The sequence below is a fragment of the Python bivittatus genome, unplaced genomic scaffold, assembly GCF_059951505.1.
Source record: "Python bivittatus isolate LINGU-HERP-01145 unplaced genomic scaffold, Pbiv_v1 ctg000700_np1212, whole genome shotgun sequence".
NCBI lineage: Eukaryota > Metazoa > Chordata > Lepidosauria > Squamata > Pythonidae > Python > Python bivittatus.
The window spans coordinates 64,311,504-64,332,438 of NW_028277098.1; the positions used below are offsets into that span (position 1 = coordinate 64,311,504).

Genomic DNA, 20,935 nt, shown 5'->3' on the forward strand with positions numbered 1-20,935 from the left:
TAAATAACCATCAAAAGGTTGCCTGCTAAGGTTGTCTGTCGCCCAGAGTCGCTCAGTGAGATGGGTGGTGACAAATTCAGTTAAAAAAAAAAGACGATATTATTTGTTAATTGATTGCACTGTAACCAAATACTGCTCTTACTATACTTTTCCTGATTATGAAAGCAACTTCATTTCTTCTTTGTTTTTCATTTCCCAAGCAGTAAACAGTGTGATCTGACTGAAAGTGTCCAATTCCAGTACATCTTTAATTTACTGATCCCTAAGATGTAAATATGTAGTTGATTCATCTTTCACAGTGTTGAGCTTTTCCATGTTCATTCTTCTTACGTTCCATGTTCCCACTGTAATTCTGTCTTTGCAGCTTCAGTTTTCCTTTTCCTGCATGACAACATCAGCAACTAGGGATCCCAAAGGCTTTAAACTAGCCAGGAGTGTCATAAACCATTAGCTCTTCCTCAGTAGCATGTTCAGTGCCATCCTACCTGAGGGGCCCATCATCCAGCACTGTACCGTCAATCATTTTATATTGTCTGCCCATGTAGGTTTTTTTGTAAAACACAGAAGTGGTTTACCAGTGCCTTGTCCCATGCAGTATGAAATGATGCCTTTGCCGCTGTCATTAAGGTAATCATCAGCCTCCAGCATCTTACATTGCTGTCTCCCAATGTAGGTGCCTGCTTGCTTTAGCTGGGTATCTCAGATGACCTTCACACCTTGAGTGAACCTACTGGGATTATATTCTGTTAGTTTATACTCCTGGTGTTCTTTACGCATCCCTCCCAGGAACCCCTCCCTCCCACAATGAAGCTGCACAGCAGACACCATGAGGGCTTAAAATGGTCCCTAGTAAGGTTTATAAATTAGCATGTCATGGAAATACCCATACCAGTCCAAGAGTAACTGTTCTTGCCTACATTCATCTTTTATTAGCCAACCACTTGCTGTAATTGTAGTAAATAACTATTTTATTTGAAAATTTCCTCTGAGAATTTTTGGAAATAGATCACTGACCTTTCCCTCCCTTTCCCCAACAACAATGCATATTTGTCATCCTCCTCCTTCCTCATGACATTAACTATCCAGCATTCTGTATAGAGAGGACTGCAACAACGAAGGAATAGGCAAAAGGCCACAGTAATTAAGGCTGGTTGAAAGAAAGAGTTAATACAGTACAGAACATTACACAGGGAAAGCAGCACAGCTTTACAGCCACCCTGCTTATGTGGAAAGCAGTGCAAAAGGAAATAAAAAGGCTGTGCTTCGTGCCAGGCAAGGAGAGTATCTCAGTCGGTTGGGGAAAGAAATGGGTAGCTCAGATAGCAACGGTGATGACATCTCCAGCAGGCAGCTCTAGATTTTTAACTGGATGCAGGTAACGTGACTATTTTCATTCTTGAGTCTGCAACATGATTTGTGGTGACTGGATAGCCAGAAGACAACTAGGACACCAAAGCGACTTTACTCTCCCACCTTGGATATCATCTGTCTTGGCTTTCTCGAAAAGCTAAGCCAGAAGGCGGTGACAAGCCACGTCCATCCTGACCAGAAAGCTAACACACGCAATCGAGGTCGACCAGAGGAAGAGGCTATTTACTTTTTTTGTATTCATACCCGGCTCACCTAACCATGCGTAGGGTGACCAGACCTCCCGGACTGCCTGGACAGTTCTGGGCGCAGACACCTCCCCTCGCTAAAAAAACCGCTAGGAAAATACCCCGCTTTACAGGAGCCCAGCAGCGCCGCCCGCACTGCGATAGGCGGCGCGAGTAGAACAGGGGGCCAGAAGGCTGCGAAAGGAAAGGGGAAACTTTAGTCGTCGTCCAGATGTTTGTAGCCAAACAACAGTAGCCCTAACTATAGAAGGTGACACCCCGCCCTGCCCCCGTGCCCGTCCGTCGGATGGACGGGTCGGACCCGAGCGATTACTCAAACGTCCCTGCCTAGCGCGCAGCGTCAGACGCAGAAGCGCCGGAGCAGCATTCGACGCGCCGAGTCCTCGGTTCTCCAGGCGGAGACATGCAACGGCCGCCACGGGAGCTTCTCCGCGCTCGGCACGTCTTGCGGGTCGTGACGCTTCTGCTCCTACCTCAGGGCTCTCTGGGTGGGTACGAGGCAGCGCTTCTTGCCTTAACTCCGCACCGGTTGCGCGGATCTATCAGCTCCAGAGCCTCCTCTGGCCCGCCCTCCCGCTTCGCGTGTGGCGAGGCAGGATCCTCCTGCTCGGCGTTGATCTTTGCTTCGAAGCGCCGGAGCCAGAGGATCCGCGCAGACTTCGTCTTGGCCCCTAGTGAGCCAGCCACATGGGAAATAGATTTGGCTCCGTGGCTCCGGTTGCCCCTGTGATTGTCACAACCGTGAAGCGGTGTAAATCGGTTCAGGCTGTAATCCTGTGTACACACTTGCCTGTGAGTAAATCCCTTCGAACTTGTTTCTGAGTAGGCCAGTGTAGGATTGTACTGTCGAATCTCTAGTGGCTACACTTGCTTGGGAGGTTTGGAGTTTGCTGGATTTTCGGTGAGTTTAGCTAAAGAATTTCTGGAATGGCAGCTGTGTGGCTGATGCAAAGACACCTCATTTCCAAGGGCTGGTGAATGCTCTCTGTGGGTGGAGTTAACCTGAAAGCTTTACTGCTCAATCTGGCAACATCTGTCCTCAGAAAGTTCTGCTCTTACTTCATGTGGCTCTTGCTCTTTTCTTGCCCATCAAAAAGTCTTCACCCGCCAGTGAGTTTCGTGCATCACCGATCTGTTACATCCAGGGTGGCAAAATCTTTTTTGACATTACATTTTAATGCTAGTGGCAGGCAAAAATGGAAGAAGAGCTTTTCATGTGATTATTTCTGCGCCACATGATCAACATAATCAACATCTGTATAGATCTTACTCTGTGTGGAGTAAATATAAGCAGATTTTCTTATATTAATAATTTCATTGAGGGAATAGTTTCCTTGCAACTTTCTGTGTAAGGTGGTAGTCTGTTTTATTTTATTTGCTTGCTGTGGCAAGCTGTCGTTCACATTTGTACATTAAAATAGCTAGCTGGAAGGTGGTGATTTTATTTATTAAAATGTTTCAAGGTAGGTGTATTTGGAAGCTGTCACATGTGAAGAGCTTTTTAATGTTCTTTGCGTCTGTGAAGATGCCCTCAGCTAACAGGGCTTGTCTATTTATGAATATATTGTATATAAATAACACATCCAAATACTATATCCTTCAGTCAGAATGTTCAGACTGTTTGCCTTCTTCCCAGACAAAATAATAGTACACGAAAATGCAAGAATGTTAAGTTTGCAGATTTCAAAGAAAAAGAAGAAAACTTTCTCCCCTTCTGCTTTATTCACTCCTCCCTTTTTCTAAGAGCAATGGAAAGGGACAAAGAGAATGAGTGGCCAGGAGACAGGAGAACTGCTGCTCCTCTCCCCCCTTCTCTCTCTCTTTGACTAGGCTTCAAGGTGTGTTTTACCTTTCCACTTTACATGGAATTACCTTTAAACATTACTGGGAAGCCACAAATGCAGCGGCCCACATTTATTTATTTTTATTTATTTTAAAAGACTTATATAGTCACCCATTTTATGTAATAATAATAATTTATAAAATGCATGTGCTGCTTGACTCCGTGTCTCTGGGCAGTTTACAAATGGTTAAGAACATTTAAAATAAGAAAACAATGCAAAACAAAAAAGCAAAGATGGCAGAGATAACAAACCCGGATGGGGACAGAGAAAAAGAAAAAAACTGGCCGGGCAGATACTACGGGAGACAGGCAGTCCCTCAAGTAACTAGGCCCTGTGCCATGTAGGGCTTTATAGGTAGCAACCAGCACCTTGAATCGCACCTGGAAGCAAAATGGGAAGCAGTGCAGCTCACAAAGCAGAGTGTCACAACAACATAAAAATATAAAAGCTAGAAAAACCATAACGTGCTAGCTGGCATCCTGGCACATGTTACAAGTGCACTGTGGGCCTGCACTGCCTACCAGTTGGTTTCTGGGTTAGGGTTAAACTTCTGTTTTTGACCTGTAAACTTGGAGGCACCTGGGTTCCTGCAGAACAGCTTTCTCCAACCTGAATCTGTCTTTTAGGTCATCCAGGGAAAAACTATTCATAGTTCCCCACTTTTGGGAAGAGAAGGGAGCTGAAGCTAGGAGGTCATGCTTTTCAGTGGCATCACCCATCTTCTAGAAGTCTCCCAACAGACATCAAAGAGGCTCCCTCATTGATGGCACTCAGGAGGATGCTGAAAAGTGAACTGTTCTGGAGAACATTCTAACTAAGGAGTTTTAGCCATCTCTTATTTTTATTTTTACCTTATTGTTATTTCTTACTTGCTATTATTTTTTATCTTGGCCTACTTGGACTTTATGGTTTCATTTTGTTTTAAATTATTAACTGTATTTTAAGACTTACTGTGAATGCTTTAATGTTCGTATATCCTGTAAATCACCAAGAGTCACTTGGATTCTGGTGGGATAGAAATAGAATAAATAGATTTTTTTTTTTTAAAGTAACCCCTGTTCTAACTTTTGCTTGGTTGATATATCACACTAAGCAATAAATATAGTTTATGGAGCATGGTGGCAGTGATTATATAGTGGCCTAAGCTAAAAATAAATTAACCATATCCTGCTTAGTGCAGTGGGGAATACAATCGATGTTTTTAGAGCCGCAGCATGAATCTTCAAAGAATTCTAGAAAAATAGCCTTTTATAGTAAGACTGACAGGATTTAAAATAATAATGTAGTGATAATAGTCTTTAAGTATCTGAAGGGTTGTATCTAAAGGAGTAGACCTATTCTCTGCTGTACCAGAGGGAGACCCAGGATCAATAGGTGAAAACTGTAAGGAAGTAGGTTCAGGCCAGATGTTGGAAGAACTTCCTGACTGTATGATCTATCAGCCAGGCTTTCATGTGAAGTGTTGAGTTCTTCACTAGAGGTCTTCAAACAGGCTGAATGGTACAATTGTCCTGCACTGAGCAGGGATTAAACTGGATGAGTTCTAAGTTTCCTTCAAATTCTGTTGTATTTATGATTATATAATCCAATCTAAACTTGTCTACTCGGAAGTAAACCCTCCTGAGTTCAGTAGAGGTTACTCTAAGATAAGTGGATATAGGATTGCAGCCTATTTGTTTTATTGTAAATATGAATCTCTGACAGTGACAGACTACCTCAGAGGTCCTGGTCTTTGGGTCTCTGTAGGTGCTCATAGTGGGAAGATCCAGTCACAAAACAGCCATCTTCTAGAAAGCAAGCTTCTAGAAGGCAATTTATTTTCTGCCACCACATGCCTCTGGAAACTATTGCATACACTTACTTGTGTTTTGATGAATGGACTATTTCCAGATAGAACACTGATCTATAGCTACCTCAACTTCTAATTTCTTTTGCTTTCTAGATTTCACAGATCAGAAATGTTCTTGGAAATGGAGAAGAGGCAATTGATCAGTGCTTTGCACTATGGCAGCTTTTCATATTTTTTAATTTAAAAGAAACTAAAAAGAATTAATAAGAGGCAGAAGCATATGAATATTGATGTCCATAGACATCACACTAGCAACCCTGAAATTATATCATTAAGGGCCCATAGGAGATTGAGAAAATAAGACATTCTTATATGTGTGGAAGGAGATAGAGTGGAAGATAAATTAAGTCATTATTAGATGGATTTTTGAGAAACCATCTCACATGAGACTAGTTGTGAAGAAATGTATATGAATGTAAGAAAAGAATGTAAAAAAAGTCACAGGAGTGAAGAATGCAAAGGACAAGCTTGTCTAGGCAAGAACTGATGTTGTGTAAATCCAAGTACAGTAGGATGCAGGACAGAAATGTTTCCATCTATCTGGGCAACTATCATGCTTTTTCCTCTTTAGTCTTTTTCCTTGTTATGCATCTTTTAAATTGCAAGCCTGAAAACAGGAACCATCTAATTTCTGACCTTTCTAAGCTACTCCAGGAGCCTTGATTTAAAAGAAAGCACAGGGTAAAAACACTTCGGATAAATAAATATATCTACTCAAGTATCTGAATACATGAAGGATATAACAAGAAGAAAAATAAGAGAGCTATTTAAGAAAATTAATGAAATCATAGGGAATTTATACTCCTATGAAATACTCAAGAGTATTTCTGGGAGAGATTTTGGCATGCAAAATTACTCTGCCAAGTTTGTTCCATGTAGAAAACAATGCCCCAATGAGACGCAGGTGGCTTATGGCAGTCCAGACTGTTTGCACCATCCCAAAACAAGACCTGCTCAAAGCAGCCAATAGAAATTGAGCAGCTCCCCCCCCCGCATCATTAGCTTAGTTACCACCAAAGTGCATCATACGCAAAGCAAGACTACTGTTTGAAAAAGACAGAAAATGAATGCCAGTTTAACTGTGATCAGAAAAACTCAGTTTGCTGGCATCAGCTACGAACTGGGGATAAGACCAGTTAGTCAGGCATCCTCACACCAAAGTTAGGGAGACAGCTCAATATAACATAAGTCCACAAATACCTAACAGGACTGCATGGCCTTGAGATCAGAAAAGATCAATATGTATACCTGTTCCAGAAAAGAGAGATGCAAAAGAATGTGCAGATTATTGAATCACTGCAATATTTCCTTATACAAGCAGCATCTTGCTTAAAATCTTACAAAGAAAAATAAGAAAGCCATCCATGGAGAAAGAAATCCCAAATGAAAAGGCAGAGGACCAGAGATTAGATTAGACAGTAGTAGAATACAAGGAGTTTTTTCTTGGCTTCCCTGAGTACAGCAAAGCCTTCTACTGTGTAGCCAGTGCCAGAATGTAGAAAATATTAAGGCTTATGGGTCTTGTGGAGTCCTTGTGGTTCTCTGAGCTTGGCTGTTTTCTTGCAGACATTTCGTTACCTGGCTAGGTAACATCTTCAGTGGGGTTTGCTCTCTGTTTATATACAGTGGTTTGTCCTGTGAGTGATGGTGGGGGTGTTGTTTTCTCCTTGGTAGTTCTTTGATTAGGCTGTTGTTTACTACTTGATTGTCTGTCTGAGTTGGTAGTTCTTTGATTAGGGTATTGTTTACTGCTTGATTGTTTGTCTGGTGTTGATCCTGGTGTTAATCCTTGCTTATCTGGGTGTTGATTGCTCGTGAGGAGGTGTTCTGGGTTTTTGTTTCCTTTTTATTGTCTCGTTTGAATCGTGTGTAAATGTTGTTTATCTCTTTGTGCCTGTTGACGGCTGACTTGTCTGAATACCAAGCTTCCAGGAATTCACTTGCGTTTTTGGATTTAGTTTGATCTACAATGCTGACAGTTTCCCAGCTGAAACTATGGTTAAGTCTGTCCATGTGTTGTGAGATCAAGGAGTTTTCATCATGTCTTCTGACTGCTAGTTGGTGATCATGGATGCTTATGGGTATCCTAGAGCATATAATCATTAATCTGATGACTCTTTCCAATGAACAAGAAACTGCTGTAAGAACTGAATTAGAAGAAAACGGGTGGTTCAAGAATAGGGAGAGGAGTGAGACATGAATGCATATTGGCTTGATATCTGTTGTGCTTATGTTTACTGTAAAAGTTACTGAATAATTATAAGAATGACAGGATCAGAAAAGATGACAGGTGGAACTGAAGGAAACACTAACAGTTTGAGATATCTGGACAACACTAATTTGCTAGGTGAAAGTAAAGAAGATTTAGAAAAGTTCATTGTGAAAGTTCATTGATTTTTCACTTTTCATTTTAACACTTTTAATGTTAAATGTTAAGAAGATGAAGATAATTATCAGCTAGCATGCTTAGTGAATTTAGGGTTGACAGTGAAGAATTCAAGTTGAGGTAGACTTTTGTTTTCTTGGACTCAAGAGCAGAGAAAGATGACCATTGTGAAGGAGAAGTAAATAGAAGATTAGTCTGGAAGACAAAGCAATAGCAAAATTAGAGAAGATAATGAAGAATAAGGATATTTGAATTACAATAAAAATCAGACTAGATGCCTTTGAATTATGGATTTGGAGATAGTTACAAAGAGTTCAGTGAAGGCAAGAAGACCTAATCTGGGGCATATAAAGATTGCTTCTTTTTCCCTCCTCACACAGAGAAAGGGAGAAGGATCACTGCAGGCTTCAGGATCAAATAGCCTCTCAGCTATTTTAAGTTAGTTAGTTTCCTGTATCAGATGATGGTATGAAAATCAGAACTTACCCAAAGACTCTTCCAATTGACTACTGGAAACAAATGTTTTCAAGATCAGATTCCTCTTTGAGGAGAATGTCTATATTTCCTATATTTATTTCCTGGCTTTCATATAGCAGCTCAGGGTGACATACCTAGAGCTCCCTCCTCTAGGTTTCCAGCTCTCGGAGTTAGTTTGGGCAGAGAGTGACCAGCTTAAATTCACACAGTGAGCTTCTGTGATTGAGGGTGGACTAGAACCTGGGTCATCCCAGTGTAGTTTAACACCTTAACCACTATAGCACACTGTCAAGGACAAGCTGGTAGATCACCCAGTTTATGAAGATCATTGTATTTAATTGAAAGCAGATCCTTATACTTTTGCTTCTAAAATTTCAAAGCGAGCAGCCTCTCCTTTTTTTATTTCTGTTCTTTGTCCCTCTCTTCCCCCCAATCATTTCCTTATCTTGAAATGGCTGAATCCTTTAAAGACCAAGTTTCAGCACTGTTTCTGGAGTATATTTTAATAAGTCCCAAAGCTATATCGTGCAATAAATGTCCACAGGCATATCAGAGCTTTTCATACGGTGGTTCTTCAAACTTCCAACACAATATTTGGATCCTTGTAGCCAGGCAATGATACTTGAAGAAAGAGACAAAATGTATGTTATGAAGAGCAACTATTTTTCAACACCTTTCAGCTTGAAGCCAGATTGATGATGTTCTATATACAGTAATTGAAATCATTTTTCTTTATAGAAAAAAAAATCTGAGTGTAAATGTGAAACATGGTATGTGCATGCTACATTGCAGATGTTTTGTCAAAAGTTTGAAGGAAATGTTCCATTATTTGAAGATTTTAAAATTTATTCCTGTTTATTTTTAGTGTTCGACTGTGAAGAACCAGTAGTTAAACATGGCATACAAGTAAATCGAACTGCAAATGAATATTTCCATGGTGATTCTGCTACATTTATATGTAACATCGGATATTTCTTGATTGGAAATTATTTGATAAAGTGTGTAAAGAACAATACCTGGTATCCTTCCGTACCATCCTGTAGAAAGAGTAAGAATTCTTTAAAAACAATTATATTTCTATGTTCAAAGGCTTATTTACCCAAAAAGGAAAACCATGTTTTTTGCCAAGTAATAACCACTGAAGTGGAAGGGTGGTTTTATGTTCTCAGAATAGAGGCAAATACCATTTAAAAGGAACAGACTTTTAGGGAGAAGCTGAAACTTTATGAATGAATGAATATGAGGTGGTGTATGTGTGTGCCTACATATGTTGATGGGAATCAGATGAACTCCTTTATTTTATAGTCAATTTTAATCCATTGTTAACTCCATTAATATTAATAGATAATTTTTTTGCCTGGCCTACCTATTTTCAGAATGTAGATTTTGATACATTTGTACAGAAACATCTGCAAATATGTGACACACAAACATTTATTGGTGTCTTCTAGATTGGTTTCAAATGGAGTTAGCAGCACTAGGTTGAAAAAGTCAAAACATTAGGATTTTTTTGAGTGTTTTTTATGCTTAGGGCTTTGTTTTGTTTTTTTAAGTGTGAACAGTTTAAATTTAGGGTCATCTTCCTTTTGGGAAAATGTGATAATCAGAATCGTAGTATCGTCCTTAAAATTCTAAAAATCAAGATACATTACACTGTAATAATGAATTGAATGTAAAAGTGTATTAGCTTTCTTCAATAACATTCAAGCTTTATCTTATTACATACAGTTTCTCCAAGACTCTGTGGTGCTCCAATAATTCGCAGTGGAAAAGTGGAGCCGCTGAAACCTTGTTATGGAATGGGAAGCACCATCGTCGTATATTGCCATAAAAACCATTGTTTTCCTGATGAAACAATAGAGATGAAAGCACAGTGTGAAGGCTACAATTTGTGGTATCCCCGTGTACCACCTTGTTTTTGTACGTATACATTCTGTTCTTAAATATACATACCTGTTTCTTCTAACAGTTTAACTAAGATATTTGCTATTTCTCCATTACTATAAGATCTGTTATTGTATGTGCTGAATAATCCAGCCGCTTGTTTTTCCATCCACTTGACAACATCAGCATCAACTTAGGATATGGTTTGCTTAGTCAAACAGCCATTTGAAGGACATATTTATGAATAGTTTATCCTTTGCAAGGTTAGAGGTTCTCTAACAATACATTGTTGCTAGCAGTTTATGTGAGCGTATTGTTTGGGCATGACCTCCCAATGGTTGGAAGGATGCCAGAAAATACCTTCCTTGTGAGTTCTTTCTGAGCAAGCTTAATCATTTGATGCCAAGGTACTGTATGCTGAATCAAAGCAACACAACAGTTTCAAAGCCAGTATGAATTCAACCTGAGTGTTCTTTTTCTTTTTTAAACACACTGGGTTTACCTTTCAGAGGAGGAATAATCTTGTCTCAGGACACAAAGCTTCCATGCAACGCTCTAAATTTTTCTCTGCAAAAGAAATTCTGGTAGAGGGGAAGGGAGGAAGGATTTTGAGGGGACAGAAAGGAGGAAACCGTGAAAGTTGTGGGAGGTTGGAAGGGCAAGAACAAATGGTCTGTAACTGCTATCTCAGTCTAGCTGCACTGGGAGAGAGAGAACCAAAAGCAATTTGTAGCCAGCTGGTGTTCTGCTAGCTGCAGCATTTTAAGAGGAATTTAAGAGAAGCTGATTTAAGACAAGGAACACTATGTTTGTTTTCCTGGCCTTGGTAAATGAGAGTAACTTTCTTCAGAATGAACCCCAGATTTCAGGAATTCTCAAAAATAAGTAAGCCTATCCTTCCACTAACAATACAATTTATTTATTATTTTTGCTCAGCTTTAACCCCAGTGAAATCATTCGTTTTATTCATAGTGGGCCTCGTAAAAATTTGTTGTATCATTTTAAGTTGCCTTAGTATTACCTAGTTTGAGAATCTTGGTTTGAGGATATCAGATAAGCACATTGTTAAGCATGGAATTTATTGGAGATCACAAAAAATAGTGCACAAATTATTTGAAATAGTATGGTGTCCAGTCTAGAGTCAGGAAACTGTAATCAAGCAGAGAGTTGCTTTTATCTTGGATCAATTTATTGATGAATATGTTCAGCAATATGCTAAACATACAAAGAGTTTACCCTCCTTTGCTTGTGGTTGTTTGTTTGTTTGTTTATTTTATTGATTGATTGAATTTATTAAATTTATAGGCCACCTGACTCCATCATGACTCTGGGTGGCATACAGTGTAAAACAATTATAAAGAAATTCAATACAAAACAGCAAACATCCCAGAAAAATAACACACATTCTAACAAACAAATCACAGGACCTGCTACCCATTCTAGTCCAAAGCCTGGAGGGAAGAACCAGGTTTTAAGGGCTCGTTTGAGTAAGGTCAGAGTGAGGGGTCATATGAATTTCTGGGGAGATATTGTTCCATAGGGCAGGTGTCATGACAGACAAGGCTGGTTTGCTGGGTCCCATCAGTTGATATCATTTAATCAATAGGATGTGGAGCATGCCCACTCTACTAAGTCATATAGGATGGACAGTCCCTCATATAACTAGGCTCTCTGGTATGAAGAGGCTTTATAGATGATAATCAGCACCTTGAATTGCACTCAGAAGCTTACTGGTAACCCGTGCCACTCATGAAACAGAGTAATCCATAAGTGCCTGTGCCTCTGCATTCTGGACCAGCTGCAGTTCAGAACGGTCTTCAAGGGTAGCACCATGTAGAGTACATTGCATGTCCAAATACAGTTACCAAAACAGAAGTGGCTCTCTTAAGGGTCTCATGGTCCAGATATGGGTGCAATTGGCACACTAATTTGTCCAAAAGCCTTCCTGGCCACAGCTGCCACCTGGTCCTCAACTGGGAGATGTAAGTCCAAGTAGACTGTCAAATTGCACACCAGTCCTGAAGGGGGAAATGTAAACCTGTTCTTGACTAAAAATGGAGCATCTCCAGATCCAGGTGGCCCACTTGGTCTTGGGTGGAGTTTGAACCTGTTCTTCCCCATATAGACCTGTACATCCTCCAGATGCTGGGACAAGTCCTTGAACAGCATCACCTAGTTGTACCAGGGTTGAGATGTACAACTGATCATACCTTACCTCAAACTGATGGATGTCCATACCCAGCAGCCTTAGGTAGATGTTAAACAGGAGGGGCAAGATTGTTTAGCCTTGAAGCACCTCACATGCCAGAGGTCTTTGGCTCAGTCTCTCTCCCACTCCTTGCCAACACTGATTGGACTTGATCACAGAGAAAGGAGGAAAACCTCCAGAATACAATGCCTTCCACTCTTATCCCTGGAGGTGGTCCATAAAGATACCTTGACTAATAGTATCAAAAGCTGTCAAGAGATTAAGGAGAACCAGGAAGTCAGTAGCCCTGTCCTGGCTCAGCAGGTGTAACCAATGCTATCGCAGTACTATGTCCCAGTAGAAATTGAGAAATTAAATTTTTAAAAGCATTAATTGATAGAATAAAACCTTGTAGTACCACTGTTTTAATTCTACTTTGAAGAAGCTGACTGATGAAAACCAAAGCCTTGGCAGTGTTTAAAGGGCTCTTGAATGGCATCCTATTCACCACTTGGCAGAATTTTTTTTAAATGCGAAAAATGTTGCAAATTAGGTTATAATTCATGCCTTTCTTTTAATAGCTTACAAAATTCAAGTGTGAGAGACTTTGGAAGGCAACCTTGTAATCTGTGCATGTTTTTCATATTCATATTGTTGTTTTTTTCAGTTAGAACTATACCTGACACTGTTCAACTATATATTCATAATGGAAATATAGCTCATGGGGAAAAAGAAGGGTATAAGCCTGGAGATAACATTACTGTGAACTGTAATGCTGGCTATGCATTAAGAGGGCCATCGAAGATTCGGTACATTGGTGGAAAGCAGTGGGTGCCCGAGATTCCTACTTGTTCTCTGAGTATGTATATGATTTGCAAACATATGCTGACTTTAGCCATTCTACTTTACCTGTGTAGGAAGTAGATGTATTTTGTTGCCTTTTTGCCTTTTACTCATTCTCATCATTGTCTGTACTTTGACGGCTTTAAAGGAGTGTAGGCATTCAAATGGAAAACCTGGAGGACTGCATTCAAAGCAGGCACTTTCAATTTCCTTGTACAGAAAGGGCAGATGCCATGAACAGAAAGAAGGGACCCTGTCCTCCTACTGCTAGGGGATCCATTTCTGAGAATGAACTGTGTGTAGTGTAATGTAGATTTTATTGCTAGTAGCTCTTCACCATAATGGATGTACAAAAAGTTAAAAATAGGCTCATATTAAACATTAATGGGCAGGCATACAGCATGTATCCGGATATTATTTAATGTTGGAGCTGTGGTTGATCATTGGAGGGAGTAGCTGCATAACCATTTTCCTAGTTCCTACTGAAAATATCCATGCCTAAAGCATATTTTCTGCCTTTGCTATGGAGGGGAACAGTAAGGGAAATGAGTAAAATTACTCTGGGAACAAGTTAGAACACAGGTTGTTTTTCTTTTTCTCAACTTCAGCATCTTGAGTGCATGTTTCATTCATGGCATGCTTTGAGTTTCATGTCTACAAAACTGTACAATGTCTAGTTTGGCCCTGATGAAAAAAGAACCTAAGCAAAATACTCTTTAAATTTCTTTCGAAGTATGTACACTGTGTTATTCTGGACTTCTAAATCCCAGTCATATGCTCAGTTGGACAGGGATAACAAAGCACAGATATTGTAATTTGAAGAGTTGTTCCTTAGACTCTAAGGAACAACTTTTTGAATTACAGTTTCTGTGCTTTGTTAAGTCTAAGGTCTGTGGTGGGGAACACTCTTTTGACTGAAGGCTATACTTAATACTTGGAGGAGCCAACTTCTGGGGAAGCAATGGTGGACTGAAGATGGCTCTGCTGAGAATGGAGCTGACAACTGTGGCAGAATGAAGAGCCAGTGAATGGATCAGCTCCTCGGAATTCCTCTCTAGAGCAAGGAGAGGACCTGGGATTGCACACAAGTGCTCCATACAGTGGTTCCCCACAAGGAGACCATAAGACCATGGTCTCTGGTGGGTTTTAGAGCTCTGGGAGCCGAGGGAAAGCTATCTTTGCCCAAGCCACAGTTCTAAGCCTTCAAAAGGACACTGGGTTTGCATACTTCCTTTTTTAATCACTTCTGGAAATTGCTTGTTAACAGCATTTTGGATATTAAGAACCTTCAGAAAGGCAAGTTTCATTACACCTGGTGAGTTTACTTAAATCCTTAAAAAAATCTTATTTTGTAATAAACAGCAAAAGGGTGATTAGAATGTTGATTTTGGAAAGTTATAAACAGACTAAGGGGCCAGATGGATTTGAAATAAGATTTTGAAATTAATTACGAGAATCTTTCCTGTGGGTTGTTTAAAATTCTATAAAAATATGAAGATTTTGAAACTAAGTGTAAGAACCTTCCAGTGGGAAAATGTTGATTGCGGGGAACCAGAAAGAACTAAAGGAGTTAATTAAAGGAGAAGAGACCAACTAATACAGAATATAACAAAATATTCTAACTTTGGAAGAATTCAAGGATATTTGGGAACAATGCACTCAGACATTATTTTTAAGATTGTCTGCTATCATAAAAATGGATTTAAAAGATGTGATAGAATAGGACAAGACTGAGACAGTTTCAAATGTAGAATTAAAAATAACACATTACAAGAATGATATAGAAAAAGATGTTACACTGGATTTACAAATGAAACTGGCTGATGTCTTAATAATTAAAAGGGGGATACAAATAACAAACCAGAAGAGTGACTTGGATAACTTTTTTATCTTGGATTCACCAAAGAGATATGTTAAACTTAAGAAGGAGTTTCTGAGAAGAGACAAAGAGAAAATGAAAAGAAATCAACTTTTGGGACACCATTTAAAGGGATTAAAGATCAAGATTTTTAAAAGCAAAGGGAAAGAATATCAAGTTGGGTTATTTGATCAAGGTTAAAATATATATGTTGTTGTTTCTGGTAGTTCTTAATGGATTTTTCTTGAGCAGGACTGAATGATGAGGCTTTAAAACTTGTTTATAGATAAGAGATGAGATATGGGAAAGAGATCTTTTGTTGTATCAGAGAAGGTGATAAGTCACTGAAATTGTTTGTACTTGTCTTGATGAAGGGGGGAAGTCATTTCCTTATATATCTCTTTTCTTTACTATTTTTTCTTTTTCTTTTTTGATTTTTTCCCCCCTGCACTTTTCTTCTTTTTATATTTTTCTTAGTTTGTATTAGTTTTGTATCTTTGTATCTGTAAACTTTAATAAAAATTATTATTAAAAAAATACTTTGGAGGAGCCCAAAGATTGCAATAGGTAAGCTAATGATGCAACTGAGTGGGGTCAATATTTGGGATTTTGTTTTTCTGTGGTTTTGGGAGGAATAGAAGTTTTTTTAAGAAGAGAGAAGAACAGCGGAAGAAATTAACACTGGACTTCAGGAACTTCAGGTTAGTGTTTAGTCGCTGTCTGGTCTTGAGCTGTTGCCTGTGAAATTGGTATCTGGAGGCCAGAAGCTGAGTGTTTTGCCAGATAAAGAAGGATTTCTGCAAAACTTGGTCCTTAACAGATGTGTTTTCCCTTATGGAAGACAAAGCAGCAGGACTTAAGTTGGGTGCACCAAGTATAGATTTGACCAATAGGAAAATGGTCCCAATACATTGGGACTGACTTTGCCTAATTGGCTCCATACCCGACTCTAATAAAACATATACCAAATGTCCCTGTGTGGCTAAAATAGCAGCAGCAAATTTGAACCTTTTTTGCATTGTGGTTATTTATGCCTGTGGAAGCGTTAAACTTTCCGTACTTTGAAGGTGATATTGAGTTTGACCCCTGGGCTTCTAAGGCCCAAGATCTTCAATGCCTTATGTATTGCTTGAATCTATTAATAATTTGTGTAATAATTAGAATCTCATTTCTGCCTTTTAATAATTATACTTTCATTATCTTACACATCACTATCTCCAACACCTACCTATTTATTGAAAATATAGAAATGTATTTAATGAAATTTAGACATGTGTATAAAATTTAGAAAAGTCAACTAACTTCAGATGCCAAAATGCTCAATGTCGACTATTTGAAGGAATAAAAAAAGGAATTTCTATTTTTGATTCAAGTATATAGAATACTTGAATACTAGAATAAACAAAATAGGTTTTCCAGCTATATTATGGTTCCTATCTTATACTGTAGTACATGATTTTTGTTGTTGTTGTTGAGTTGTTAAGTCGTGTCCGACTCTTCGTTACCCCATGAACCATATGTGTAGCCTTTCCATAACTGTTATGCATGTGTGTGTGTGTGGAGAGAGAGGGGGAGAGAGAGAGAGAGAGAGAGAGAGAAAGAGATTCACGTAACAGAATGCTTTTTTTCTTTTTCTAGATGCTTTCTTCATACTTCTTATAACTGGTATGTAATTTCTTGAAACTTACAGGACCAATATTTTATGCAATTTACCATACTTATTGCAATAATACAACATGATTTTTATAGAAAAATGGGCACTATACAGCCAAAGGTAAAGATTTGTAAATATAATTTTCATTGAAGATTTAACCACAGTCCTTTCTCCCATTGAAAGTAGTGACATTTAACATTATTTTAATCTTATCGGTAGAGTTTTGTCCCTGTCTTTTGGGAGATAATATTAGTTTTTCTTGTATTTTGTGAAATGTCTAGAATTTGACAAGATTTGTTTCATTAATGCAGGTCAGTGCAGTTCCTCAGATTGAAATAAGCCAATGGTCTATATGTGTCTTATCCAGTTGTCATGCATTTCTACAATGTGCCATACCATCGTTCACTAGTCATCCCTATCTACAATATCATATTCCTCATCCAGAAGAGGGGTGGCTGAGGAGTCATCCTCAGATTTGGAAGAAGTCCAGGATGAGGCAGTGGGGCAACCAGACACAGGAGGTCTTGGCCCTAGCAACAGTTAGGACCAACTACCCATGGTCTTGTGATACTGATCATGAATCGGAGTCTCATCTACCCAGCCATGGGAATGTCATTGGGTGTGTGTGAGTCAAGGATCAGGGAGACAACAAAATTTCACAGAGAAGCATACCCTGTATGCAAGGCAACTCAGGAGCAACCTAGTGCTAGAAATCAGGATTGATCAGTGCCGAGATAGAGGCATATGTGTGTCTCTGTGTGTTTATTTCCATCAGCCTTGCAATAAGACAACTCTCCATATTAGTCAAGCCTTGTGTGACCCATATACTACTTTATACCATACTTTGCTGTGAACTTTGGCTATCAGTAAGAATTGTATTCCTTTTGAATTCAAACTTGACTACCCATTTGCCTGTTCAGTTTATGTCCTTGTAATGGTAAATCAATTCTCTGCAGACTGAAGGAGCTAGGACAGTCTTAGAATCATAGTCATAGAGCTGAATAGGGCTATTTAGGCCACTGAGCCCAACCCCTTGCTTAATATGATAATCCAAATTAAAACATCAATAATGGATGATTGGCCAGCCTCTGTCTGAACACATCCTGTGAACTCTAGTGGGAGTTTAAGATGATTGACATAGAATCAAGTGGAATGATTACTTCTCCTGATATGAAATCTATACTTGCTAATGCTGCCCAAAATTGCATTTTTGCAGCCAGTTCACATTCTTGATGTACATTCTGCTTATAGTCAACTACTATTCTATAATCTGTTTCCTAAGCCAAACATCCCATTGTGTACCTGTGCAAAATTTGTATCTCCTACAGATCAAAAAGGTCCTTAATTCATGAGTTTTGTCTCTAACCTCTCATGATTGTGAGGGTCTGAGTGCTGTTTCTAAACTGAGTGATGCAGAATATCTTCTATTTTTTTTTTTGCTCCTTATACGCTTCTAATTTCCTGAACATACTCTTTTACTACATTTCCTTACAAGAAGTTCTTTCCTCTGTCATTTCTACCCTAGTGCCTCCTTTCTTGATCTGATAAACCCTTGTGTTTTCTTACAAGCTGAAGTGTAGCAACTCACTGCTCTGATCCTGTGGTCTTTTCTTAAAGGACTGCTACCAATGTATGCCAGGCTGTACTCATACAGGAATATGAGGATGCCATAAGCGTTGCAAGTCACAACAGCAGACCCATGTCCGTTCATCTTTACTTTTGCTTCTTATGGTTCCATGTAAAAGCCTTTTTGTTGTTGTTGTTGTTCCCTTCTCTAACTTTGTTTAGCCAGGAGCTAAAATTTGATAGGAACTCTCCTGACAAAACCTTGCCTTTCTGTGGTTCACTCGGTGAGCACCTGGAATCTAGTTGTTACAGCTGTGGAGTGCTTCAGATGCAAAGGCAAACAAGTGCTCCAGCATTTGCAGGAGGGTGACTGTTCCATTTGTTTGCAACTTCTTAAACCAAAGACTGCTTTTTCATGAATTACATGGCTGCTGCGGAGGGTAGTCAGTGTTTTAAGTAGCTGCAGACAGGTGATATATTCCTGCCTTAGATTCCTCCTACAGACTCTGTTTACTCAGTAGGAATTGGTCCCTCAACCACTGTGGGTGATTAGCAGTTCTTGGTAAACAGCCATTGCATCTTCCGCTGTTCAGGATATAATCTTTTCATCCCACCCAGCTGCATATGCAGTCCCTCAGATACCTGTTCTCTTTCTACTCATAACTCTTCTTTGTCTCTTTCTACTGTTGAACTCTTCTGGCAAGCTCCCGCTTACTCTTTCTTGCTGGTATATTCCTCTCTGGAAAAAGGCAATACCACTCTGTTAAAACTAATTAGCCATTTCCAGATTCTGGCATCTAAAAATACTTCCATCATCATGGGAGAAAGTAGGTGGTAGCTGTAACAATGATATGGGATCCACATAGGGCAATAATATACTACCAGAATGAAATGGCACCTCCAACCCAACTCAGTTCAGAATTCCAGCGGTAAGAGAAATAGATAAATTAAACAAAAATTGGTAATGACATTGCACCTTTACCCCAACAACCAAATCTCACTTGTGAAGTATCATCGAATTAATTACAATAGCACTGAAAAGAAACAATTATTTCTAATTATTATTCAGTGCTGCTACTTTTACAAAATATTCATAATACACAACAATATTCTTCATTTGTTTCCTTTCAGACAGGCAAATTTTTTCCTAATATTGTCTGCTTGTATTTTTTTGTTCAAAACTTGAAAGTAATCTCAGCTTGTTTTATTTTTGAGATGCAATGTTAGAACTGCCAGATTCACTGAAATTTAGTTTGGAGAGTGGTATTTAAAATTGTTTTGTAAAATTTTTTTGTTCAAAGCAATAAATGAAAATAAATTTACTCTTTTTTTACTTTGAGCTTTATAAAGAGCAATTCATCTAATAATATTCCCATGAAATAGTAATTTTAGAAATTTAGGCATGGGAGATGGAGATTACTGGAAATGTTTTTCAAGAAGAAAGTGAAATCTTTATATGTAGACTTTACAATCTTCAGAATAAGAATCGGTGATTTGTTGAAGAAAAAATGGAATGAAATGAAAAAATGGAAGTTCATTGCCACACTGAAACCTGAGGCAGATTGTGTTTTAGGTATTTAATAATATTTTGAACATTTCTAAAATGTATCAGTCTTATTTTTTTTAACTAAGATAATGTGATTTTTCTCCTTTTCTTCAAGCTTTTGTATTAATTGTGGTGTTGCCAGCAGTCAAAACAATTTTCAAGAAATATCGTTCCGTGTAAGGATATATTTTTTCTTATTACAAACACTTCTTCATGTTTGTTTTGTATTATTAAATGAAGTCACATTATTGCCTACTAAAAACATACTTCTTTGTAGAAAGAATATACCCTTAAGTAATTTGGAATGGCAGTTTTATTGATTGGGTATGTAAAATTAGCCAAGACCTCTCTATTAGTAAATTATTACAAAAGAAACTTTAACATTGCACTTCAAATGAGACAGATATATTGTCTGTGTTTTCTACATCAGGGTGGGCAACCTTTTGGTAGCATTACTTTATGAGAGGGTAAAGGCATCAGTAAGCAGGAACTAAGATGCGAACTAAATTGGGCCTAGATTTTAGATTCTTTCTTAGTTTCAGGTTTCTTCCCTTGGTTTAAAATATAATATTTGTATTTTAAATATTGTCAATTTGTATGTTTTCTACCTTCAAATGGCAGAAAATTCTGTGGCTGACTTTCACCAATTGAATTCATAGGAAATATCAGGAGCTGTACAAAATGGAATCCGACAGCATATATAGTCTGAGGGCCTCAGACTATCTACAACAGTGTTTCTCAACCGTGGCAGCTTTCAGATGTGTGGACAACTCCCAGAATTCCCCAGCCAGCCTTGCTGGCTGGGGAATTCTGGGAGTTGAAGTCCACACATCTGAAAGCTGCCAAGGTTGAGAAACACTGGTCTACAATTTGCCTACATTATTCTACACTTCTGCTGCATAGTGTATATTCTACAGTGATAGAATCCACACAATAAAGAGAGGGGGAAGAACTATATCCAGGATGAAATGTGTGTCTGTATACGAGAGTTTTTATTTTTCATCTTTTGACAGCTAGTCCCAAAAGATCCTACCTTATGTATAGGACTGCCCGTGGAATAAATGTGTAAGCTAACACATTACACACACACACACACAACACTTTGGGAATGTTCAGGATCCTTGTCATATTTCCAACCTACTTATGGCTCCAGTCAGTTAAATTAGTACATGTATGTTTTTAGTTTGAAATGTTAAGCTTTACATTGGTTTTATATACTGCATA

General features: G+C 38.7%; 1 protein-coding gene across 1 annotated transcript; it reads left to right on the forward strand.

Moving 5' to 3' along the window:
- The first annotated feature begins 57 nt into the window (after positions 1-57).
- LOC103058289 (complement receptor type 2-like) lies at positions 58-20,464 on the forward strand. The gene is made up of 6 exons (XM_025166219.2): positions 58-2,104; positions 9,038-9,220; positions 9,901-10,092; positions 12,912-13,103; positions 16,584-16,610; positions 19,827-20,464. The coding sequence occupies exons 1-6, from the start codon at positions 2,020-2,022 to the stop codon at positions 19,889-19,891; spliced, it is 744 nt and encodes a 247-aa protein (XP_025021987.2). The 5' UTR covers positions 58-2,019; the 3' UTR covers positions 19,892-20,464.
- The last annotated feature ends 471 nt before the right edge of the window (positions 20,465-20,935 follow it).